The sequence below is a fragment of the Pseudophryne corroboree genome, chromosome 5 (genome assembly GCF_028390025.1).
Source record: "Pseudophryne corroboree isolate aPseCor3 chromosome 5, aPseCor3.hap2, whole genome shotgun sequence".
NCBI classification, from domain to species: domain Eukaryota; kingdom Metazoa; phylum Chordata; class Amphibia; order Anura; family Myobatrachidae; genus Pseudophryne; species Pseudophryne corroboree.
The window spans coordinates 179,673,083-179,700,119 of record NC_086448.1 but is presented as its reverse complement, the minus strand read 5'-3'; the positions used below and the strand labels follow the sequence as shown (position 1 = coordinate 179,700,119).

At 39.8% G+C, this 27,037-nt stretch overlaps 1 protein-coding gene across 3 annotated transcripts in view; it reads left to right on the top strand.

Annotated features, from left to right (window-relative positions):
* Positions 1–27,037, top strand: part of PTPRN2 (protein tyrosine phosphatase receptor type N2) — a 1,612,706-nt gene that overhangs the window by 1,426,403 nt on the left and 159,266 nt on the right. For all 3 annotated transcript variants that reach the window (XM_063921907.1, XM_063921908.1, XM_063921909.1), the window contains one exon: positions 12,705–12,917. In XM_063921907.1, coding sequence (XP_063777977.1) covers positions 12,705–12,917 — 213 coding nt within the window. The remainder of the gene's footprint in view (positions 1–12,704; positions 12,918–27,037) is intronic.

Here is a 27,037-nt window from a genome sequence, read left to right as displayed (position 1 = left end):
ATGACGTAACATCACCTTAGGAATCCGTGGTGTTATTAAATGATGCTGCGGAGGAGTGAGCAGGTGCCATCTGAGCAGAGCAGCAGTAAGGGCAGCGCTGGGAAGTTTGTGCTCTGCTCTCCAATACCCTCGTTCTATACTGTGGGACTCTGCCTGGCATATTGTGTATAACATGCTCTGCCTGGCTTAATGTGTATCACGTGCTCTGCCTGGCATAATGTGTATAATGTGCTCTGCCTGGCATAATGTGTATAACATGCTCTGCCTGGCGTAATGTGTATAACATGCTCTACCTGGCATAATGTGTATCACGTGCTCTGCCTGGCGCAATTTGTATAATGTTCTCTGCCTGGTGTAATGTGTATCACTTGCTCTGCCTGGCATAATGTGTATAATGTGCTCTACCAGACGTAATGTGTATAATGTGCTATACTTGTCGTAATGTCTATAACGTGCTCTACCTGGCATAATGTGCATAATGTGCACTGCCTGGCATAATGTGTATAATGTGCTCTACCTGGCGTAATGTGTATAATGTGCTCTACCTGACGTAATGTGTATAATGTGCTCTACTTGGCATAATGTCTATAACGTGCTCTGCCTGGCGTAATGTGTATAATGTGCTCTACCTGGCGTAATGTGCATAATATGCACTGCCTGGCATAATGTGTATAATGTGCTCTGCCTGGCGTAATGTGTATGATGTACTCTACCTGGTGTAATGTGTATCACTTGCTCTGCCTGGCGTAATGTGTATAATGTGCTCTAGCTGGTGTAATGTGTATAATGTACCTGGTGTGCTGGCAGAAGCAGGAAACCTCGGCTTCTCCACCCACCAGAGACAAAATTTAATACATAACATAAACCTGCTCTGGTGGTATGCTGCTCTTCGTACTATTGTTTTCACCTGCCACTGCAGGGCACACCCCTGAGTGGCAACAGACACGCCCATAGGTGGAGCTAGACACGCCCCTTGGGTGGAACATGGCACGCCTCCTGAACGGCAGTCTTCATGCGGCGCATTCTGTTAACACCTGCAATCTCCCTGAAACTAGTTTTCATTAATAGGCAAGTATGACCTACTCTTCTCACCTCCTCTAGGGGTGAAGCACGGAGCGGAAATACAGGTAGCAGCTGAAGGGTGTGGAATTGGACAAATCATGTTGTTAGGCTCCGCCTCGGCATGGCAAAATGCCTTGAGTCATGTATATGAGAAGAGGAGGCAGGGCCGAAAGGACATGATTATCATAGAATCACTGCATATTGGACCCGCCCATGATTCTCTGCATTATTTTCCCCATCCTGCACACTTCATTAAGAAGTTGGCTGGATGTGGGAGGAGTGCCTACTTTACTGAGAGCCAGGAGGACTCCTCAAAAAATCTGGAGTCTCCCACAGGTTTCGGGAGAGTAGGTAAGTATGGACAGATCTGTTGCACCACGAATAGGGGTAGTGCAAGCGTGTGCTGATAATGATGACTGCTACTTCTACATGTGATTGAGTGGGGGCAATTCACTCACATAGATGCATGCAACTCTGTATGAAGGTGAATATCTGATTTTAACCATTCATGTACCATATTCATAAGCACAAAACATTTTCCAAAGTGTGTGTTGCAGTGTCTCCTGGGTTTTTATAGCATGTATGTATCTTTTTCTCCCCAAAGAGTTTAGTAGGATAACTTGTTTGTGGAGGTATGTGTAGGTCAGACACATTGAAGATGTATGTGCCCATCCCATTCGGTGATGTTATCTAAGTAGCAACTTACTTAATGTACATGAACCATTAAATTACTGGAGCTTAATTGGTCCAACCTGGTATATTCAGTGGGCCACTTAATTTGAGTTATTTATAGACATATATAGTGATTTGATATGGTTAAGATGCTGATTGTTGGGATCCCGACACCCGTCAAAAATGCAACGGTGGAATCCCGACAGAGTCAGGAGACCGACGCCGGAATCCTGGCCATAAGTATAGCGGGTGGGATAGGGTTAGGGCCAGGTGGATTAGGGAGGTTAGGTTTAGGCGTCACCCGAGGGGGTTAGGGTTAGGCTGCACGGGAGAAGGGGGGGGGGAGGTTAGTGTTAGGCTGCGGGGAGGGGGGTTAGGGTTAGTCACCACCAGGGGGAGGTTAGGTTTGGGCACTAAGGAGGGAGGTTTAGGGTTAGGCTGCGGGGAAGGGGGGGTTAGGTTTAGGCACCACAGGGGGTAGGTTAGGGTTAGGCTGTGGGAAGGGAGCATTAGTGTTAGGGGAGAGTGGGGAACATACTTACCTCACCCCTTTTGGGATTTCACAGATCGAGATTCCGGCTTCGGTATTGTTACTGCTGGCATCCCATCCAGCTGTCAATCATACTGAACCTGTATATATGTATATATATAGTGGTACAGGGGAGAATATGGTCTACAGGATAAATTATAGTACTAGCAGGTGATATAGCTTTGGGGATCATTCAGACCCTGCCGCTATTGCGGCATGTAGCGCAGTTTGCCGATGTTGCCAAACTGCAAATGCGCAGCGGCCACTCAGCGCTGCTTGGGCATACACATTGCAGTCGCATCCCCGATGGATGCAGCTGCAATGTGATTGACAACGGCGGGCATTTTCGGGAAGGCAAAACATCGTTGGTGGGACGAACTGGGGCGGGCCAGGACCGCTTTCGGTGGTGGCTACATTACATGCAGCCACTCTGATATAAAAACATGCGCTGACTGTCTGGCGCTGCGCTGCCAGGGGTCAACCTTAGATCCAATGCGTTTGCAATTAGAATGCAGACGCATCGGGAAGCGGCCCAATACATGATGGGCGGCCTTGCCCTGTGCTGGGCAGCCCTCAGCATGTGCAGAGGTGAAAGCAGATCCGGCTGCGTATGCAGTGATCTGTATTCATCTCTGAATAATCCCCATAGTACTGGTTCCAGGACTATATGGCTCCTGGGGCTTTTAGTTCTTATACAGACACATAGAAGGTAGCCAAGAACATTTGCCATCTGAGGTAAAATAATTACATTTTAAAAATTTGCACCCTTTCTCACCACTTATTTTTTTGTGTGGAGGTCGTGGGGAATATTTTTGCATGTACATAGGCTATTTCCAAGACACAATCTACAATTATGCCCAGGCTGTATTAAAATCACCATGTAATCATTCACTCATTGCTGAAGAAATATTTGATGAAATGCTTTTTGCAATAAACAGAGAATGTTTTCTGTTTGGGTATAAACAGTTTGCTGCAAAAAAGATAAGGTAATAGGATGTACACGTTCCATATAGTGTGTTCCTGACTTACTGCTTTTCTAGCTTATTAAGACAGAAATGAAGGTGCAATTGCTTGATGCTGTAAACTGGCAGCATTTACTGTGGTTCTTAGGTCAATTTAGTGGCATAAATGGTACGCTTTTACTTAATACATGGCACAGGGAGAAGGGGAGCCGAGCCAAAACTCCTGTAGCCTCTCCCTTCACTGGACTCTGGTGGTTTGTTAACAGGCTGTTAGCTCTGTGATGCAAAATAATCCGTATGTGTCCTCAAGTGTCAGACTCAGTAATACTATATTGTGAAGCTTAGCCTGGTGAAGGGTTAGACTGGTAGCATTTTGGCTTGGGGCAAATAAAAGCAAGGACATCAAGCTATATCTGTATGTATCCCTCACAATTCCACAGCCTGGATTGAAAAAGGAGAGATATAATTGCGCGTTTATGCAGGACAGGTGGAAAATTGAGGGTGACCGGTGAAGCGAATAGAACTTAGCTGTCAATCAGCATTTTCCTCTTCAAGTGCTGTGTTAGTGTCTAAGCTTTTTAACCAATGACCACAATAAATGACGTCATACACCGAACGTTAAGAGGGAACCAATAGGCTCCCCAGTTAGAACAGATTAGAAGATATGCGGCCTTGTGGATAACTGGTGACAATTGTCCTGATGCCTGGCTTTGTGTGCATTCTCTAAAAACAAAGAGGAGTGTATTAATACAATATCCTAAATATGACCACTACCATCTGGCAGCATATGGCTGCTCATGAAGCTTCCTTATTACCTAAATGTGACATTATATACAATACTTCTGAATACTTATGTCAAAGCTGATGCAAAGGTTATATATCTCATTAATTCTAGTGTGTATTATATAAACTAAACAGCGCCTTAAAGCAGAGGGATAAAAGCTTCTATGGGAGATGTCCTGAAAAATGTTGTCAGAATAAGATGGTACCTGAATCATGTTCTAATGAGTAAGGCAGCGTCACTGCATATTCGTATGCAAAGAATTTCCTGGCCTTACAGTGTGCTTAACATCAACCTTCAAGGTTTTTTAAGGAGGGGGGAGGGCTGTTCTCTCTTCAGTTGTCTATTATGTTGAATTTCTAAATTGCCATCTAGCACTCTGTCTCAAAATGATAAATAAAAAGAATGAAAGGGAGGGAAAAAAAAATATATAATAGCCACAAACAGCTTTACAAATGAGTGACAAAGCAGATGCCCATTCACATCTCCACTCTAGCAGGGGCTATTAACAGCAAGGGCCTCCACAGCCAATTGCTGTCAGCAACATGTGGAGGTATTGCTATAGCAACGAGTGGATAGGCCATGTGCTGGGGACGGGGGGCTCAGATATAAGGACGGGTCTCAGCCCTGCCTGCACTTTTCTGTCACCAGCTATGTTACAGCAACCAGCTGCCAGCACCTGGGCTAGGTCCGGCTGTTGGAGCAGGGCAGGGCGCTCTCCAGGGTGCTGGGGCACCTGCTGCATCTACACTGTGACTCTTCATAGCAGTCCTCAGACTCTCCTTCTCCATTCATGGGACATCACTTGGTCACCCCACTGGACAACAGCTGCTGGATGCCAGCTTTTACCAGATTTGCCTTGTGAGTTTCTTTTGTCTAACTTCTTTTACTCTGCCCCCCTCCCCCCACCCTGTCTCTCTCTCTCTCTGTTCCTTACTCTTCTCTGCTGAAGTTTCCTACAGAAAAAGGATTTAGTCCATATTTTGCTATATATATATTTTTTTTTACCCCAAAAGTCCAGATTTTCTGCAAAAGGGAGACATCTTCGTATTTTAGTATCACTTCAAGGGGATCAGGTAAATAACTAAAGTTTATGGCTCAAAGGCAATAAAATCCACTTTTTTATATAAGGCAGACAAACTATGGACGTTCATCAGGTTTACAAATTTAGCACAAAATTAAAAAAAATCAACATTGACATTTAAATTATCTGTTATTATTTTTGTTATTATTATTATTATGACGACTCATATTTATTACTATTATTGTTGACATTGTTTTTCTTACTATTATTATTACTGTTGTTTGTATTATTATTACACAGATTGTTGCATCGTAAATCTAAAACTCCTGGCAGCTATTTTACCTGATATGTATCATTTAACTTACATTCGCTCATGGAATTATAGTGAATTATAGTGAAACTCTCCGAGTCTTTGGTACTTTGCAGGGTTAATTCTGTATGTGGTCTTGTTCTTTATTGTTGTTGGATTTAGTAGATGGACAGAGGCAGGGGGTTGGGGAACTTTGGGTCAGTAATACGCTTTCTTAATCAATCAGTGTATATAAGATGTTTCATTAAAATACTCATTTATTATTAGAGGCATTCCTGTTTGTGCTCAGAATTCAATGAGTTCATTAAACAGTTCTAACTAAAAACTGTTCTAACCTCATAACTTGCGGGATTAACGGTTCTCATAAGGACCTGCGGACCATAAATCCCAAGAATCAAAAGCAGGTGTAGTATATATATTAAATATCTGGTTATGTATTTAGCAAAACCAATCAATTAAATGTGTGTATATATATATATATATATATATATATATTTGTAATAATGTAACTATTTTACAAGTATTGCAATATAAATAAATTTACACTGAGACAGCCTTTATATCAGTGAAGGAGGTTTTGTAATAAATTCAGGCCCCTTCGTTGCTCCCTAATTTTCCTACAATTTATTAATACCAGAGTTAAGTTACTTTACATATTTATTATTTACAAAAATTGCTATATTACTTTCAAACATGAGTATTACACCCTATAATATATTTTATATTATTCTAACATGATGTCATATAAAAACACAGCATCTTGAGATATGTTTACTAAACTTACTACATGCAATACATGTAATAAATGATCCTAGAACATTTTAGTAAATTTATGTATTTCTCATGAGTTTTTATTTGTGATAAATAAAATATTATATAAGATGACAGTGCTAAGCAAAGACATTTTCCTAATGTTTGCATGGATACATTTTAATTATTTGATAGTTGATATTTTACTGGATGCAGGAAGTACAATATTAGCCCAACGTGTGCGGTTACAGGTGTCTGTAAAATTAGAAGGAGATTGGCATCTGTGACCTGAATGCAGTATAAAAACAGCAAGTTACAATTGAGTTACATACAATGGTAATTCACCCATTATGTCAGAATATGCAGTGGATTGAATACTTTTGCGGACATGCACTGGATATAGTACTTGTCGGTGTGTGAAAAATATTTTGACTTGGGTTTTTTTTGTTTTTTTTTGCTCAGAACGTTGTGTTAATGTCTATTTAGTAGTCTAATATGGATTTAAAATGTCAGAGTTCATGGTGTAATAAATGATTATCAGAATTGGTAATCCCTGATATAGATGAAAGGGATGGGGGGTGCTATTTTTGTGTCCCCTATTCTGAGAAGGGGAAAATACGGCCTTGCATGGGACCTTCCTTAGAGCTCAGAGTATAAAACATAGGGGGCTATTCTCTGTGTTAGACTAGTATGGGGTTTACAAAGGCTATTTAACAGTCTTTCTATTGCATTAATATTATTCTTGAATATTGTCTGCATATGAACTGCATTAAATTGTTGTTAAACTCAAGTAATAGTGACCTACATGCCATAGTTAAATGTTCTGTCAGTCATAGGTCAGCCAGGACCCTAAGATGTGGTTGCCGTGCATGCAAAATAAAAACAAAAACAAATATATATACACATGAATATCAGTGGTAGTCTAAACAACATGTATGAGTGTACAGTATTCATTTCAGAGCTGTACATAATATATTTGTAGATTATAATAACATTAATGCATATTGTAAATTAAAGTTATAGTCTAGTTTTTATTAAGGCAAATTTTTGAATAATAAACCTCTCCACGTGTATTATAACCCATGCATGTAGTCCATGGATATTTGTGCATACAAAGAGACGCACGTCCAAACTGAACAGGAACATATTACCAATGGATAGCCCCCTCCCCAGAATACCCAGAGTTTGGAGGGGGCTGTGAATAGTAGATTTGCAAGTACAATTTGTTCTGCACAGAGGAACAATGGCTCCCTCGGTACAAAGGATCTTCACACCCGGGGTCTGCAACCTCACCCTGCCTCCTGCTCCTTCTGCTAATAGGGATGCACAGCGCCCCAGAGCAAGGCCTGCAACACCTCACCTGCCAGCTGACATATGGGGGATGCTGGGTGAGGGTTAGTAAACGTGATGTCATTAATACAGGAGGAAAACGTCTTAATAAGCCACACAGACCCCTGTAGAAATAATCAGTCTTGCCGGAGAGTGGCTAAAAGCTGCATTTAAAGGGTGTTAATAATAGGAAAAAAAAATCACTGTTATTTACTGTGACTTTGAACACATGTTTTTCACAGACCTCCTGTCTTTTTATTCATGGAAAATCGAAATATTGACTTGAATAACATTTGCCAGTATCTTTAACTGTGGCATTTATCTTATCTCTCTCTACACAGACCCATCCATCTGCCGTATACCCATTACCATTGCAGCTAATACTTAAGTTAGTAGGCAGTAGGGGTTGTTGTGGCACCTGCAGCATGCAATGGGCTATGTTTAGTACATACTGACTACCTGATTGAACTGTTATTTAAGCACTTAAATAATGAACAGTTGGTTCTCCAGAAGTGTTTAGACAGGGAGCTTATTATATATGTAAAATAGCTGTACTCCGGTTATTGTTTGGCTCGCATTGTAGGTCTGGACAACTGATCATTTAGTCAGGAAAAGTGATTTCAGAGTAACATAGGTTACAGCCATTTTGAAAACAAAAAAAGGTCTGCCCCCCCCTCTTGGATAATAAATAACATGGACAATAAAAAGCGAGCCACATCACTGCATAGTAACTGTTCTAAAAAGAAGGTGTTTTAATATTATTGTTGTAATACACGAATGTTACATAGTCATGGAGAGGAATAATATATGATATTACTGTATTAATACATTTCCATGAAACAGTGTGAGAGGCTGACCCAGCTCTGGGTAGAAGTGCTCTACTTTAAGAAAACATCTGACTGTAAATGTCATGTTCATTAATATTTAAACAGCCCTCTCACAATTTCAGCTGATTCCTGACAGGATGCCTCTAATTAACCCCGCTTCTCCCTAGCACAGTCCTGATTGCACCAGCCACATTTTGCTCCAAAAACATTGAAAATGAAGGAGTGTCACATCTGACAGAGTGGATTCATAGGAAAATCATATATACACTGAAATAATCACTACATTTCAGGGTACACTATCTACAAATTAGCTTTTTCTCAAGTAAGAGATAGGTGATAGATAGCTATGGGATAGATAGATAGATAGATAGATAGATAGATAGATAGATAGATAGATAGATAATGGTAGATATACAGTATAGCTATATATAGAGAGAGAGCTAGAGATATATGAGATAAGTAGATAGATATGGGATAAGTAGATAGATATGAATGATAGAGAAGTAGGTAGGCAGATAAGACATATATAGATATATCTTATGATAGATAGATAGATAGATAGATAGATAGATAGATAGATAGATAGATAGATACTGTAGATAGAGGTGGAGATTTATGAGATAAGTAGATAGATACAGTATGAAATAAGTAGATGGATATGAGAGATAGAGAAGTAGGTAGGTAGATATGAGATATATAGATATATCTTAGATAATGATGCAGATAACAATTTGACAGCGTTTAACACTTTGTATACCGCAAAGCAGATGACTACAATGAGTTGAAAGAAATCTAGGCTGTCAGTACTGACAGATTTGGGGGAGCTCGGTGCATCTGATTAGTGACACAGTCAGGGCCTTTATTAAACAGGACCTGTGACACATGGCCGCTATCATTTCTCAAAAAACTTGTCCATTTAAATGCAGATTGTAACCTTTCACCTTGACGTTTTGTTCTCTCACAACAGAACTCAGGAGCTGGATAATAAGTGAATTCTGACTTCTGTTAGCTGTGACAGAGGTTTTCTAGAGTTACACTACAGGGACTTAACTCCTTACACTTCACGGGGTATATGTGCGTTCTGTATACACTGTGGCCTTCCTCTGTTTTCCTAAAACAGCAGCAGATCACTTGTATCACTACACATATGGCCAAGAAAGTATTTTGGCTTCATTTTTATGTCAGGTAACAAAAAACTGCATATATACCCATACTGGGCAACACATACACCACATTGACTAACTAGACACAATATACTAGTGGATCCCTACCGACAATTGAATTTTCTTACGAAATATGGAGAGGGAGCGCTTGGTAGATGGCACATAGTGTATATTCACACACCCATTGTGTAACATAGCATTGAGTATAAATTCTAGTCACTGTCTCTCATTCTCCATGGTAAGCAGTCACTTATCAAAACTACGTGTGTGTATGTGTGTGTGTGTGTGTGTGTGTGTGTGTGATACTGTATAGTACAGTATATTATACCTGGGTGTAGCAGCTATCTCAAACTGGCCACATTTGACTTTCACAGTTACACTTTCTCATCTGAAGGATTACTTGTAGCGACTGCTAGCTCCCTTTCTAAATAATTTCCAGTTAGTTTTGAAGCGCTTTGGGCCTCTCTGAGACAAGTGCAAGTGATATGAGTTACTAGAGCATTAATAAGTTTAGTCACTGGTCATAAAACATTCCTCTATCTCGGTTTACATTAGCTACGTAGAAACTAATGGTGTCTATTTTGTAGAGATAGTTAGAAAACACATGGCAAAAATATAAGCAATCTGCATATGATGAGATGCAAGGAAAAAAATCTTTTTTGTGTTAGTTTTTGAAAGTTATGATTGAATTTAATGTAAAGAGCTTGGATCTACCGTATACTGTATCATGTATATTTTCCAAAATCCGACACGTTCCTCCCTGTATGGCAGTGACATGTACAATGTATCTTTTTATAATGCAACCTGCGGCACCCCCCTTTCCTTGGTCTATAAGCTTTAGCACGTACAGGTTCTAATAGAGTGTGCTAGAACTTGTAGTACCAGGATTACTCTGTGGCCATATGTTGCTTATATCTGATAAGGGGGAAGAACTATGAAGGATTTTGCATTAGAAATGAAGGAAAGCTAACATGCAAAGCGTAGTATTATCTTTTGGAAACCTATTACTGTTAGCAATGTGTGGGTGTAGGAATTATTTCTAATTCATAGAAAACTAGTTGCATCTCCTGCTGAATATGGAATGTCTGCAGCACAGAAAGGGTTATCAGAATGAAGTTACATTCTTATTTTTTGAGAAAGAATTGCCAATTATTCTGCTTTATTCCCAATATAACCCCAATGCACCCACGCCCCCTGATTGAGAGGATGAATAGATCCCTGGGAAGACGTGTAACAGTTCAATGAGCCTGCTTGGCAGGGAGAGTGGATGTTGGACAGGGCTGTGTAGGTGGACACTTATTTTGAGCCAGAAAAGCACATATTTAACTAAATAATGTCTGGATTTTGAAGTATATCAAAGGGAAGATATGATTTATTGTGATCAGTGTTCTTGTTTAGGTCCCATGATGCAATGTTAATGCAAGAAATAAAGTGTTGATGAATTATGTCAATCCATTCCGCTGGTTGCCTTTGCTAAGCTTCATACACTATTGTATGTCTTCCCAACATACTTCCATCTGCAATCCTCACAATGTAATAAGTCTGGCTAGTCACTGGCTGCCTGGAGCTCTCTGCTGCCTGTTCTGTGTGCAGGACTAGCAGCCCTAGCTATGCTACAATGAACGGGTCAGATCTGACAGTGTAAATCAATGTAATGTAGCTAATAATTATCTAATCGACAATAAAATATGATATAAATTTGAGTGTGGCTCCATCCATCTCCCCCCCACCCCACACACACACACACACACACACACACACACACACACACACACACACACACACACACACACACACCTCTGTATAGAGCTTAGTTGCAGGACACAGGGTTATGCGAGGATCCTGGGAACGTTATCCTTTGTAGTGATTTCTGTGTCACTCATCAGAATCCCTATACAGTGCATGTTATTAGTGTGATACAGTATTCATGTCTTATTTAACCTCTTCCATATGTGGACGAGTTGGAGCATCATAAGTTGCATGCAGCCGGTTATGTGCAGACAATAGTGGAGAAGGGGTGGATCTCAGACTAGTACTTATGCAGAAAGGGATCCCCCTCTCCTCAGTGACTTGGTTAAAATGTGTCTAGCAGGGGGCTGGCTATGTTTTAGGGGTGCACACCCATTGCTATAGCTTTGTGCTGGGGGGTGAGGGGGAGGATCGCCCGCAGGGTGGGGCCACTGGGGACCTGTTCCATGCCTCTGACAATGAGCAGGATTCTCAGCCACACATGCATCTCAGACCCTTTCTGCTCATTTTTAGAGGGGGTTTCAATCTCTCCTCTCTCCCTCCTCCTTCTCCCTTCTCTTTTCTATCCACCTCCTGGGGCTGCCAAACCTAACAATCCTCCTCCTCCGAAAACCAGGCGAGAAGAGCTTGGGAGTCTTATTGAATGTCCATTTCCATTAACTCAGCCTATGCAATAGCTAATCCGATGCACTGAAGGCAAGGAGGCTAATTAATGACAAGCTTTTACAGTCAAGACTGGCGATAATTGCTTCGGTGTCCTTTATGGTGCCAAGATAAAAATGGACCGGGTCTAACATAAGAGGCACTGTGTACACTGCGAGACAGGAGGACATTAAAAGAGCTGGCCAGCTGAATACGGAGCAGAAAATTACTAATAGACAAGAGATAATGAATAGGCCAGGCAGGCATTCATGGGGAAAAAAATCCATTTTGTTAGCACGCGAAATGAGGTGCTGGAAAGAGTTTGCTAATTGTCCTCATCTTGTAGCAGGCAGGGCTGCTCCCCAATTCATTTCTCTGCTAATTGTGAGCGGGGAAGGGTGCCCACAGAGCCCTGCAGCAATCTGCCTGCCCAGGCTTTTCACGCTTTTTTCCTGTTGGGTTTTTAATTGTTGCTAATACACCTTTATAATGAAGCTAATGAGGGGGAATTATTGGACAACTTTACGCATGGATGCGAGGAGAGCGCAGTCCTTGGATTATGCGTTGCTCCCGCTCTTACCACGGATTGCTTTTACCTCTCACTGCTTCCTCTCATCAGGTACAAGGTGCTCAGTGTATTATTTCAAAACCAAGCACTTTATTGTAGCTTTAAATGTTTGGGATGTTGGTCCCAGTTTTATCTCTATTTAAACTGCTTTTCCATGCAAAACTAGTCTTAAAATATCCATAGTGTCCGGAGTTTATGTTTAGTTATTGTTTTAGTTATAAAGGGGAAATAACTGGGGTTTTTTGTTATTATTATCATGTTGGAATAGTATTCTCTTTGTTGATCTTCCTTTGGACACTGTGTTTGAGTTTTTTCTACTTTTGTTATTTCCTACAGAAAAGCAAATTGAAGCTGTTGCCTCATCATTTGGAGGAAGAAGATTCTACAAAATTTATTATCCTCACTCTGATCTCCATCGCTTGTATCATCGGGGTTCTTGCTGGTTCTGGTGTCATCTACTGCCTGCGCCACCAGTCCCACCACAAACTTAAAGAGAAGCTCTCTGCTTTAGGAACTGACACCAATACAGATGCCACAAGCACTTACCAGGTAACATACATACAGATCTACTTATACATTTGTGGGCGTTTGAAACCAATACAATAAACAAGTTACTTTTGTGTTGTTCATTTGAACTTATTATTATTATTATTATTATTAATAATAATAATAGTAATAATAATAATAATAATAATAATAATTGATTATTGGTGAAATATTATTTAACCTACTAAGTACCTAGTTAATAATTTGCACAGACTGCCTTAGGATGCAATTTGTAGTAAAAATAAATAAATAATAATCTTTTGAACAATCTATCCAGCAAAGAGTTAATTGGTAGAGATCATTCTGAGAAACCTAGAGATTTAGCTACGAATTACAATATTAAATAATACAACACATAAGGATAAGTTGTACTAAATGATTGCTGTATCCAAAATAAATGGTTCTGTACAGGTCCATGGACACATTTTATCAGCATTGTTATAAATGCATTGTTTGCTGCATTTAATATTACTTCAGTGTTGCAACTAGTTTTTGCTTAAATAACAGTGAGCAACCCTTTCTGCTTTTTTGAGATTTTAGTTTACTATTACATTTTTGTATTATATATATATATATATATATATATATATATATATATATATATATAAAATAAATTTTATGGCATGGTTACTTGGCTCTATCTTGTATTCATGCTAGTATGTGTGTACTGGCTATGGTTTATTATTTACTAAACTTTAAATGAGGAAACTGTCATTAAAGTGACTAAATTACTTATTTATAGTGAATTTTCTGTCATTTTGTTTATAGTAATTCACCCGAATGCATAGGTCAATGGTACAGCGCACATTGTGAATTTTTTTTTTTTGTGTGTGTGTGGAATATTGTGTATATTTTATAGATATGAGCTTTAAAAATCATGAAGCATTTACTGTAAAACATATTGTGGAGTTCAGATTGCAAATGTATTTTTAGGGAAAAAAATCAGCACACGGAAACTTCCATGTGACACTTCCAATTAATAATACATATAATTACATACCTAGCAGTAAAATGTTTACATTTTTCTATGTGACCTTTTGGATACATCTCCTGGGGGCACATCGGTTAAATCGATATTGATTTTATAATGAGTAATGGTTTGTTTAATAAGCTGGAAACTGCACAGTACATAAATTGTACTGAAATTATGGCTTTGATAACAAAAAAGTATCTTCATAACTTAAAATTCAGCTAGTATAAGTCTTAGTTATATTTTCATTTAACGTCAACTTTTTTAATTTCATTTTTTACAGTAGTGCCTGAACAGTCAAAAATAAAACTGTTAATACCTCCTTTAGCAATGTATTTTTTTGCAATTTATAGTAGAAAGATAAATAGATAGAGATCGAGATAGAGAGATTGATAGATATAATAATCAATATAATACACAAATACACATTATTTAAGAATTAATATACAGTTTTTTAAGTATTCTTTTCACTAGAAATACTGCGTTTAACCATATTAAATATAAAAGATGATTTATGTTTGCTTTTCCCTAATATTATTACAAATAATAATAAATTTTACTAGTAATAGTAATTGCTGGGGTATTTAGGAAACACTATGTTAAAACTAATCAGCCTAATCACAACTCCAAAATTATTTTGTTACCAGTTGGGTTTATATAAATAACGATTGTAAAATTCATTAAGTGGTTTTGTGTTTTTTATTATTATTATTATTATTATTATTTTTTTGTAACATCTAAAATGCAAATAGTCTTATTTATAACCATTGAATTTTATTGGTGAGATTCTATAGTGAAGAAACACAGGAAGCATGTTGTGTTTTAATTACCCATTTTTATTAGAAAATGTCATTGGTTTTATTTAATCAGCTTTTATTCTCCTTATTGTTATGGTACTTTAAGATGCTATAAACCAGCTCTGGGAGTGTCTTGTACAAACAAGCTCTGAGCGTGCATGCTCGTTGTCACTGTTCCCATTAAAGGTGATTAGAAATATGCCTCTACAGCTTGCCTCAGTGATCAGCATCGCTTAGTGCTGCTACATTGGCTCTGGGTGATGCAGATTTCAGGCCGCTCTCACCTGACTTGCCACCTCACCAACCTCCCTGCTGCTCTGCCATCAGTTTATTATGAGCCAGTAGAGAGCATATGTTAAAGACCTGGTTGAATTTCTGAGACAAAAACCACACCCCACGTTGGACCCTTTTCATTTTTATTTTTCTACATGATCTAATATTTGACATATTGGCCCCATTAATATACAAAATATCAGAGGTTACCCTTGTTCAAAAGCTAAAATGCCCAAGGAATCGGGACTTACTTGCGTGTGCACCTGTTCACCCTTTAACCTCTCTCTGTTTAGAATAGCTTTCAGTTCTTTGCTGTAACCCTCTTTGTTCTGCTGCCAAATCCCCCACAATGCATCGTGGCAATCAGCGTTATATGTCGTGCACCCCTGTCCTATAAAGGTAGCTGCAGTTCATGTGACTTGTAAAACCGCCATAAAAATAGTTTACTTTAATATTCACAGTTGTTTCTCTATCATATAATAACTACACTCCAGGCTAATGTAACTAAAAAGGCCTATTGGTGTGATTGTTTGATGCAGTGTTGCAAAGATTTTACTCCATGTCCTTAGAGAGACACTCAGAATTTGTTATATAAGACACATTTTCATAGAAACATACAAGCATCATATAGTATACAGCTAACCATGCGGTCAAGCAATAAAACATGGTGATATACTGTATGGTAAAGATGATAAAGATAGTATTACACAGTTTGAAGCCACAATAGTCCATTGTGAGCAGCAATAAGCACATTTATTTTCCGATAAATTCAGAGCCAAAGGGTGAAGTTTGGATAGAAAGGGGCGAGAAGAGTAAGTTCAAAAGCTGTGAGGTCTTACATTTATATCACAGACCACTCTATGTTGGCCCAAAGATAAGTAATGAACCCTTTAAAAAAAAAAAAAACATATATGTGTGTAAACTGCAATAAATATATTTTTCTATGAAAAAATAAAATCTATCCATTTCCAAATACTATAAGCTCTTCTCCTTACATATTAATAATATTCTGCTGAATATACATCCTAAGGAAACATAGAAGATCCATTTTTCATGAACTGTTGGCCAGCATATGTTGAAACGGCCTTTATTAGCAGAAGGGCCAACAGTCAGTAGCCCTGGAACATATGCGGCTTTGGCTTTTGTCAGATCCTATAATGTATGCTAAATATTGCAAGTCATTTGTAAGCTATTGCACTGAATTATACATTGTGCTCTATTTAATCTATGTTAGATGTAGTAGTACAAGTTTAAGTTCTTACTATGCATTTTCTAACTCCTTTTATGCAAATACAGACAATAAGTCGTTAGCTGTGTTTTGAAGTAGATGCTGTTTACATAGTGGGAGGGTAATAGGTGCTTTGCATGATCTGTCAACAATTCACTCCACCGTGGTTCCAAATGCCACATTTATGAATGAAAATGCTGAATTGTTTTCCAGCCAGGATTTTTTTTTCTTTCTATTACAGCCAAATGGGTGTGAGCTTTGACTAACGGCTCCCCATCCTTCTTTTGTGATGGTCACACAAAAGACTGCCTAACCCAAATATGTTGTTTTTCTGCCCCTTTAGTGTGGCTTCTCTCAGAGGTAGGACTTCATATTTTGTATTTTCTTTCTCTCCCAGTCTTATTATAAAAGTATAGTAGATAAATACCGATACAGTTATTCTTTTTATATTGTGCTGTATACAGAAAGATAATAAAACAACAACAGGTTTTTGAAGAAAAGTTAGTTGTCCAAAGATCCCCTCCACTCATTATTCTACAAATGTCCAGAGATGAGGAGCAGGGCGAGGAGATTATGTTATTATGTATGTGTAGCTCTGTATCTCTCCTTTTCCCTCGTTTCTCTTTGTCCAACGTTCACATCATTGCACAAAATTATTGTCATGATTTGCTTACCAGAGAGCCCCAAGCAAAGACAAAATAATATGAAACCACATATTAAAGCCACAGCCCAAATGTCAAATGTATTTATTTTAAAATGTAGGTGTGTGTATGGGTGTGCGCCTCGAATATTATACATGAATAATACTGTAATGAGATGTGATTTCTGTTGGATACATGTATAAATGTACAGTATAGGCTTTCCACAATATAAATATTTATCTATATCTATGTGCTTAGATACAATCTTAATTGTATTGCTTATTTTCATTATTTGTTTTTTTTAAATCCTTCTAAATGTATTTAAATGAAAATAAAGAAAGAAAGAAATAACTAAAGAAATATAAATTATTACCACATTAGGGCACAGGTGTGCAGTAACCTATAGCAACTAATTAGAAGTAGGCTACATTTTCGAAACGTCATTCAAAAATGTAGCATCTGATTGGTTCCCTTCTGTTAGAATACCTTTGTTCACAATGCACCAGGGTATTAAATGCACTCCTTTGTGTTGTATTTATGTGCTATGTAATTCCATAAAAAAAGGAATGATATACCAGAATACTTTGTAAAACATTTGTTCTTGAAATATTTGCTTAGCATAAAAAATGCACCAACTGAAGGCTACGATCATTGAATATGGCGAGCTTGGTGTAGGACATTAGGTCCTGTTAGCATCAAATCTACAACCTCAGTGCCGGGCTTACATTTTGATGATTCACTGGTGAAAAACAATGAATATCATGCTGAGCTTGTAACCGGCCTGCATGTTGCATGTGACTAAACGTGTCTACTTTTCATTCATTAACATCCTGACCGTGGTTGACTTGCTTGAATGCCCTGTCACTGAAGGCGTCACTTTTCTGGAGCCTGCCAGTGTATGCCATGTAAAGACAACTCATGCGTTCAATGCAGAATGGCACAAACGTGCAGAGCACTTTTTAGATTGTAGTTGAGGGTAAAATGTGATTTTATAGCAACCCAAACAGCAGGATCCAATAGCTAAGTCAAACCTGCAATCCCCATAGGCTTTTCTCTTCATCTTGAACTGTTTGATAGTGTCCTTTCCATATCTATTAATGTGGGTTTCCACCTTTACATTTTTTATTTTATCTTCTTTTCAACCTTCTCTACATATCCTTTAGTGGAATTCTTTCTTTTTATTACCCTGGGATATGAAAGTTGCTTTCTAGATATCATTATATACAGTGCAGACAGTATGAGTTGGTTATGTAGCATTAAAGGCCACACAAATAACAAATGAGCCTCTTTTTTTGCAATACATGTCTCAAATGCAAACATTGCATTTAGTGGCAGTTGCAGGAGAGTAGAGAAGAGCTACTACAACAAAATATTCTGAGAGTGGACAACCCATGTAATAGGGTCCCTACCACAAAATTACAGAGATGAGTTAAAAAAAATATGTTGTATCTGTGTTGTCCAATACTCACATATGAAAGTCTCCTATGGCACAGTACAGTATAAGCATATCATGTAACGCAGATTATTATTGCAAGGTAAAAATAAAGATGAATAGAGATTTTAAATCCACACTTCACTTATCAGCAAAGGTTATAAGAGTTCAAACAGGTACAGTAGTCTACTGGCTCCTTAGTTCCTTAGTCTGATGCAAAGAAGAGCAGAAGGTGAACACTCTGAGTCCAGTTACAAACTAGAAAATATAGAACGGTGCAGGTTATATTTTCATCTGCAACTGTTCCCATATGTACCTGTGCACATACATAGCTGCACACGTCTGGGTTGCTCTTCCCATGACAAATAGCAAGGTTGCCGCCTGGCCACCATAGAAAAGCGCATGCTAACAAAACTAAATGCTGTACGTCGCCTTAGAGCCATGCCCACTAGTACTAGAAAATGTGTGTAGTTGGTGCCCATAGCACTACAGTAAAATGTGATTGATTTTGCTAGGCTATAAGAGGCTCAGTGTGCAACTGCTGTGGAACATCTCCCTCATTGTGCTCTTCCCACCCCTTGATGTTCACTCGAATATTGCGGCATGGAATCTAGTGTTTATATTTGGTCAGACAATCAGGAGCAGCTAGTCTGCAATGAGTAAGGAGTGTCCCAGTCCACCAACCTCTCTGACTTGAAAGAGCCACTATGGACACCATGCGTGCACCCACATTAATGGACATAAATGTCTGATTCAGAGTCACGCGTATGTCAGCCCCTGATGCGGCCACATTGCATGCTCAGAAATACCGATCACTGCCTGTATTCAGAGATGGCTGCATCTATAGTATGTGTTTGCACCCCCCCCACCCCCTCCCCCCATCCATCCGTCTACTTTGGAAAGTGGACATCACTGTCAGCATGTATTTGCACCAGCCCCAACCTTGGTCCATCTGTAATCAGATGGATCTCTGCTTACGCTCAGTTCTGAGTAACCTGCAATTCCGTCTACATGCCCGTGACACGCCCACTGAACACATCCTATGTTCCAATGCCTTCTAACATTCCGGTTACACCCACTCAGCCACAGGTGGAGATGCAGCTGAGATGCTTATGACTTTGGATACACTGACAATGGAAATGTCACAGGGAAGTAACTAATCTTGCTTAGAAGAGATGAAAGTGTTGTTTTGAACTGACCGACTCAATCTCAACAGACCTCAAGTGTTGTGCTCTAATGTGATGGACCTACCAGGAAACCTAAGTATAGTAATAAAACTGCTAGGTCAACAGTAGTAGTAATATACAAAAATACATGTCCATTACAAGAAATCACCATAGAGCAACATGCTAAATTGTGTGAGAGGTTTGGTGAGATGGAGAAAATCATGTTGGGCGTTCCACACCTATTGTCTGCAGATAGAAACGTCCAGTCTTTGCCTGGGCTGAATTAATGATGCTTTAATTATTCTTGTAGGCAATTCCAGTCAAATGATTGCTTATTATTTATCCATGGTATAAGCTTTATGGGTGTATAGTCAATTTTTAATAGACTGACTCCAAAGTAGCCTCATGAAACTCTATATATGTTTTTACATACTTTCCTTTGTACTTGGGCTACAAGATGCAGCCATCCTAAACTAGACTATTGATTTCACAGAAAATGGGCTAGATGCATCATCGCTTGGAAAATGCTAAAATGGAGAAAGAAAAAGTGCCAGCCAATCAGGTCCTTGCTGCCATGTCATAGGCTGTGTTTGAAAAATGGCAGTTAGGAGCTGGTACTTTTTCACTCTTCATTTTATCACTTTTCAAGTGATGATGCATCTGACCCTGTAACTTGTTAACTGTAAGACTGTTTCTCAGCTAACTACATATACTGTAATAACTGATTCCAAGCAAAAGCCAAGATGTAATAGTGTTCGAGATTGCTGTAGGTGCGGAATGCTGGCCAATAATGGACATTTTTTTTTAAAGCAGCAGTCATTTACAAGGCACGGTTTTGCCTTGTAAGTGACTGCCACTTTAAAAAAACATCCGAGATTGTCCAAAATCCCACACCTACAACAATCTCGGATGCTATTACATCTCAACTAAGTCTCCAAGGCAGTAATCCAACAAATATTGCATTTGCGTACATTAATGAAAAAATGACACATGTCCACAATCCTAAAAGGTCATAAACCCACTCTTTGGGGTGGATTTACTAAAGCTTCTAAAAATAAATAGCAACCAAACAGATTCTATGATTTCTCAGTTGCATCCTAGAAAATGATAGAATGATTTTGCTAGGGCAGCACCACCACTTTTCATTTTTAGAAACTAGTAAATCTACAAATGTTCCTTGTCAATGTTGTAAAGAAGAAATCAGTTTTTGGATGCAAAGCTGCTGTAATTACTGTACTGCTCAAGAGCATAAATGTAACATAATTGCTGTGGGATCCTCTTATGCGCTATGCAAAAGAAATACAGTGATTCCTCTCTCAAAAGCAGCCTCACCAGGGCATGTTTTCAAGATCTCCTAAGAATGACATATGGGATAATAACTAGCACATATGGAACATTATGTATACATCATTACTGTATACCTTGTCCTCCTTTTTTTAAGAGATATTGTAAAGAAGGGAAGGGCGTCTGAAGGATGTTTCAGAAGCACTGTCACAACAGTTACATGCACAATGCACGGACATTAGAATCCTATGGGCAGAAACTGCATGTAACACCACTGTAGTGCTGTCTGCAAGACATGGGGGGTATTCTTGTTTTGATTTATTAATCAGGAAATATAAAACCTTACATTTATAGGTGTAGCTGTTCTCATGAATGATCAGTTTCTTTACCAATAATACATGAAACAAAAAAAAAAACTGTGCCATATATTCTGTTCGTTATATGATCCTTTGTAGTTATTATCTGTTGTTGTTTTTTCTTCTTTTATTTGTTATTGTTATTCCTACCTAATGCCTGTGGCTTCAGTATGCAAATGTAGACCCTCCCACTCACCAACCTGAACCACACCCAGTACAAATTCTCTGTTCCACTTATTTTACTCTTGCCATTAACTGTGCTCCGTTAATTATTGAGTTTGTAATTATTTAAGATGAGGCAGCTACAATACTAAATGTAATGGGAAGTTTGGAAGCAAAGCACAGAATGCCTGGTGGAAACCAACAAGCTGTAAGGTGTGTGTGTATGATTCCTAATTGCATTGCTTTAATAAAAGATGATTTATAATGATTAAACAGGCCCTCTGCAGTAGCTGGGAACCCAGGGAAAATGACTTAACATAGTAATTCAGAACTGTCAAATCAGTTAAGTTACCCACATTTAAATGGTGGCGAATGGGGAGAACCAATTACTGCAATAGTGAGGATACCGGGTGACCTGGGTATCCCGGGGTTTAGGGATCACACAGTGGAGTGGGTACAAGGTGAGCTTTATTCAGAGATATCCAAAAATCCAGTGAACAGCAAACAGGATTATACTAATAAAGTCTACTCAGAGTTCAGCAAAGTCCTTTCCATATGCTGTATATCACTCCCAGTCCTGGGTAGCAATGACAGATGTAGCAGGGCACACAGAGTGGCTGATCTCCGATGACACTTAGAGGGGACGACACCCCAACCTCCAGGGAGTCTAGCTGTGCACCCTCACCTCCCCACCACACAGTGTCTTTCTTCCTGATACTTCCTCACTCCCACAATTCTCCCCTGCTGGTTCTTTCTATTTCCTCCTTTCTGATTGGTGGATCCTGACTTTCCATGATCAATCTTTCCAGAGGGAAAGGAGGAGGGCTTTTCTAAAATGAACACTCCCTTGTTGTCTGTTTCTGGAAGGTTTCCTTTGAGGGACTTCTGCAGACTGAGGGCTTCAATTTAGGAACAGAGGGGGTCATTCCGAGTTGATCGTAGCTGTGCTAAATTTAGCACAGTTATGATCATCTTCCCCGCATGTCATCCCCCCCCCCCCCCGCGCAGAAGTACAAAAGCATCGCACAGTGCTTTTGTACTTGAATAGCTCCTGCGGCTGGCCGGGAGATACTCATCACTGCCCCCCCCCCCTTCCCCCCCACGGTCCAGGCCATGCCTACATTGGCCGGACCACGCCACCTCCCATCCAGCGACCGCCTCTGCCTGTCAATCAGGCAGAGGCGATCGCTAGGTAATGACGGCCTTTGGCCATCTGGCATGCGCCGGAGCACTGCGGCGCCTGCGCATGTGCAGTTCCGACCCGATCGCAGCGCTGCGAACAACTGTAGCGTGCGATCGGGTCGGAATGACCCGCAGAGAACTTGGCTTATACAGTTAACTCTTTCCTTTCTAACATGCAGTCAAGTCCAAGAGGTCCCTTTCCCTTGCCTCCTTATAGCAATCTCTTTTTTGTTGACCGTTTTCACAGGGCTCTGGCTGAGGAGGATGCTGAACTGATGCCACTTTTTAGATTGCTGTGCATGTAGCTTTAAGCGACTGACAGTTCCAGTTATGTTATATATTATGACAATACATATATATTCTGTTTGATAGTATCACTAAATGCCACTCTGATATACAATGTGCAACCCAATCCAGTTATTTTATTTTGTTACCTTCTGGCTAGAACGTGAGTCACTTAATACCACTTATATTACTGCATTATATGTAAATGTATATTTATTAGTTAATATGGTGTTGCATGAGTTTTTTCTTCATTTAGTCTTGAGACACACTGACACATTGAAAGCTGAAATGTGCTTTTTTTAATACATATATCTATTACAACATTGACAAATGTCCAGCGGTACCTATATAACACCAATTCTTCTTTCCATGTTTGTGTGAGAGATACTAATCTGCCTGTAGAGCAGGGCTTGGTATCAGTCTTAATTGACCCTACAATTTGAAAGATACCACAATAAAGAGCCATACAAAGGGCTATTGTGTCATTGTGTTACAGCCTGACATACCCTGGTAGTATTTCCCATAGGAAACCCAGCTGATGCTGTGCAGTTAGATCATCTTTCCAGATAGGCTTGTCAGCGCTGGCTAAAGACTGCTATCTTGATTTTTATAATGATTAAACAGTTTCATTGATTGATATATTTTAATGGTCATGCATGCTGTCCAAGTTATGTCAGGCACATAATACTCTTCATTGGTAAATGATCTGTTCTTCTTATGGAAGCATAATGCATCTAGACATGACAGATGCTGAGACAAATTTGGAAGGGGCCCTGTCCCATTACATATCTCCTCAACACTGGACTGACATTGAAGTCATACCCAGTCCCCTATAGATATCTGCTCTTTCAAAACAATGTGCAAGACTGCAAACCATTATTTACAGTTTTATTGGTTTTGTTTCAGACAAGTGGTGGGATCAGTAAGCTGCCACAGGGCTGTGCTTAGGATCTAGAGTAGGTGGAGCTCATGCGTCAGGATTCAGCACACTTACTTCATTGGGACAACAAGGGGACTGATTCTTAGTGGAACTCATTGACTACCTTATGGGAATGCGGGTCTCAGTAACGCTAAGGCGACAATCCATACGGCTTCAGGCTGGAAGCCAACATGGTTTTTCTGTCCACAGCTGCAACCATCATAATGAGTATTTGCATTTGCTCCTGATACTAGCTGGCTGCAAGAGGTCCGTCAGATATAGACTTCCCTTTCTCCGTATGCATGACAGAAGTACAGCTACACACCCATGACAGTCCCATGACACTGCTCCCACAAGACGGAAAAGTTCAGTATGTTAGAACACATTATTTGCAGGCATGAAAGGAGATCCCATCGACTCAGAATTGGGCCCAGAGCACTCTGGTATAAGGGGGCACTCGTCAGACTTCCAGTTCATTTAAAAAGGATAGTGCTTTTGCTGTGTGTGTGTGTATATATATATATATATATATATATATATATATACTGTGTATATATATATATATATATACGCAATACATACATAAATACATAGATTCATAACAATACATTTATTGCTTTTAAGCTTTTTCTGAACAGACAGATAACTTCTAGAAGCATTTGATACCATATAGCCCCTACACACTGGCCGATTGACGGTCGAGGTGCCCGTCGGCCAGTACGACCGATGGACGCCCCGGCGGCGGGGGCGGGAGGTGTGACAGGGGGAGTGAAGTTTCTTCACTCCCCCCGTCACCCAACCCCATAGCCCTTCATGCTAATATGGATGATATTGTCCATATTGGCATGCATGTATAAATGAGCCGGCACCAATGATGAACGACTGCACATGGTGCCTACACACTGAAATATATGAACTATATCTCATTCATTAATGAACAAGATCGTTCATATCTTTCAGTGTAATCGGCCAGTGTGTAGGGCCCATTACTCTAGGACCCTCTATGCTCCCAGACACTATAGCATAAGGACCATCTGACCATAGTGTTCACTTAAATGGTCTCCTCTTTGTCATATGATAACGTTGTTTCATCACTGTTAATTTTAATAGAGTCCAGGCACTATGTATCAGATGAACAAACCCTCCTCATGAGAAGCAGAGTAATGTTCCAAGAATAGCACATGCCTGGCAGGTTAAATGTCAGATAGGTTTTTCTTTTGTCGTAACAATAATTAGACTTTTTCCAGTAATTTGTGGTGTTATTAAAAAGGCAACGGATGACCTCACATGCTCTAGTAGGTCAGCGTGCAATTGCCTGACTGCCAATCTCCTAAAATGAAACAATATTAGTGAAACACAAATATTGTGTAAATCTGCGACAGTAAATTTAGATGCTAATCTGTCCGCTTCAGTGAAGCGACTTTCTGCAGTGTGTTACAAGTGAGAGTCAAAGTGAAATCAGCTTAGCATTCAAACAATAGGATTAGGTATACTGGAGAGAGGATTGCTAATTAAGGGAGAGATTGGGAAGGGGCCAAGGACAGTCCGTAGAGATGTTCCACTGGCTTTATTGTCGAGTTGTAATGGGATCAAACCTGCTTTAAGCAAAGCACTGCCAAGGGTATCTGAGATACTATAGTTGAGAATATATAAATGCATGGGGTAATTTACCTCCTAGTATAGCCATGTATTATATTGCCACAAGTGGCTGTCTTACCCATTTTGTTTGGCCCTTGGCCTCTGCTAGGATTTTGAAATAAATATGCCATCCACTTTAAAGGCATCACATATTTCATGGATCTTCCTGTAATAGGAAGTCTTTGAGAGTGTGAGAGCTTGATGAAACACCAGTAAGGTCATTTTCTTATTATCATCATACATAGGGCCGTAACTAATTGTGTGTGGGGTGTGCCACTGCACATAGCGCTGTAGGGTAGGGGGCGCTGTTAGCAGCACTTGTCAATTATCTGTTTTAATTACTTTCACTTGTAGCTTACCAGCTTTTTGAAGCCCAGAAACTCCTGGCCGCCCCTGTCTCCTTCCTCCACCCCTTCCGTTCCTAATACATATACAAAATTCATGAACTTAACTTGACAGCTCATTGTTATTCAGTCACACTGACCTTTATTACATTTCAAGATGCTGAGATACCCAGGAATCGTACCCACTGCCTCTGACATTGCAGTCAGGCACTCTATTCATTGAACTATCTGCCCTTACATAGAAAGCTAGAGAATTCTAACTATTTGAAATTTTCAAGTACTTAAGTTATCAATGAGTTGGATGTCACTGTCAACATTTTAAAAAGTAATTAGCAGCTCAGCAGCTCTTCTAACACACCCATGAGGTGGCTGCCTAATGTGGTTTTTTTGGGGGTTGTCGCCAATAGCCCTAATCCCCAGCTTTACTTTATGTTTAGTTATATTGTTTCTGTGCAGGGTAAATACTGGATGCTTTTGCATGTAACCCACCAATGGGGGTGATTCCGAGTTGTTCGCTCGCTAGCTGCTTTTAGCAGCATTGCACACGCTAAGCCGCCGCCCTCTGGGAGTGTATCTTAGCTTAGCAGAATAGCGAACGAAAGATTTGCAGAATAGCGAAAATAAATTTCTTAGCAGTTTCTGAGTAGCTCCAGACCTACTCACAAATAGCGATCAGCTCAGGCCGTTTCGTTCCTGGTTTGACGTCACACACACGCCCAGCGTCCGGCCAGCCACTCCCCTGTTTCTCCAGACACTCCCACGTTTTTCCCTGGCACGCCTGCGTTTTTCCGCACACTCCCAGAAAAAGGCCAGTTTCCGCCCAGAAACACCCACTTCCTGTCAATCACAATACGATCACTTCAACGATGAAAAATCTTAGTTCGGGCGTGAGTAAATCTACTAAGATTTGTGGTAAAATACTAACCGCATGCGCACTGCAAACCATGCGCATGCGCATTTTTGCCTTAATCGCTCCGTTGCGAAAATCGGCAACGAGTGAACAACTCGGAATGACCCCCAATGTTGGACAGCTTTATTTTTACACTGCAATTTAGTTGTCAGTTTGAAAACACCCCATCCAAATCTCTATCTGCCTGAACATATTACATATGCTTCACCTGCAGTGTAGCATGGTTTTGTCCAGTTGCTTGCTTTTTTTGCTTTACTTACTAACATGAATCAGGCCCTTTGTGTAGTCCCACAAAGGGCCTGCACACACATTGGGTCCTCTGCTTCTGTTTGGTGTCCTTCAGATAAGATTGGAAATAATGTCCATGTCGTAGAAACTTGTGCGGCACACAGGACAAACGTTGTTCATCTGTAGCCATTGTATCAGGCAAGGGACATGGAAGGTGTGGTGGCAGGATGATACAGCCATTTCCATTCCATCTTCAATGTCAGACATGCAGATGGTATAGTACTCTACATCTGTCATCTCCTTCTGCA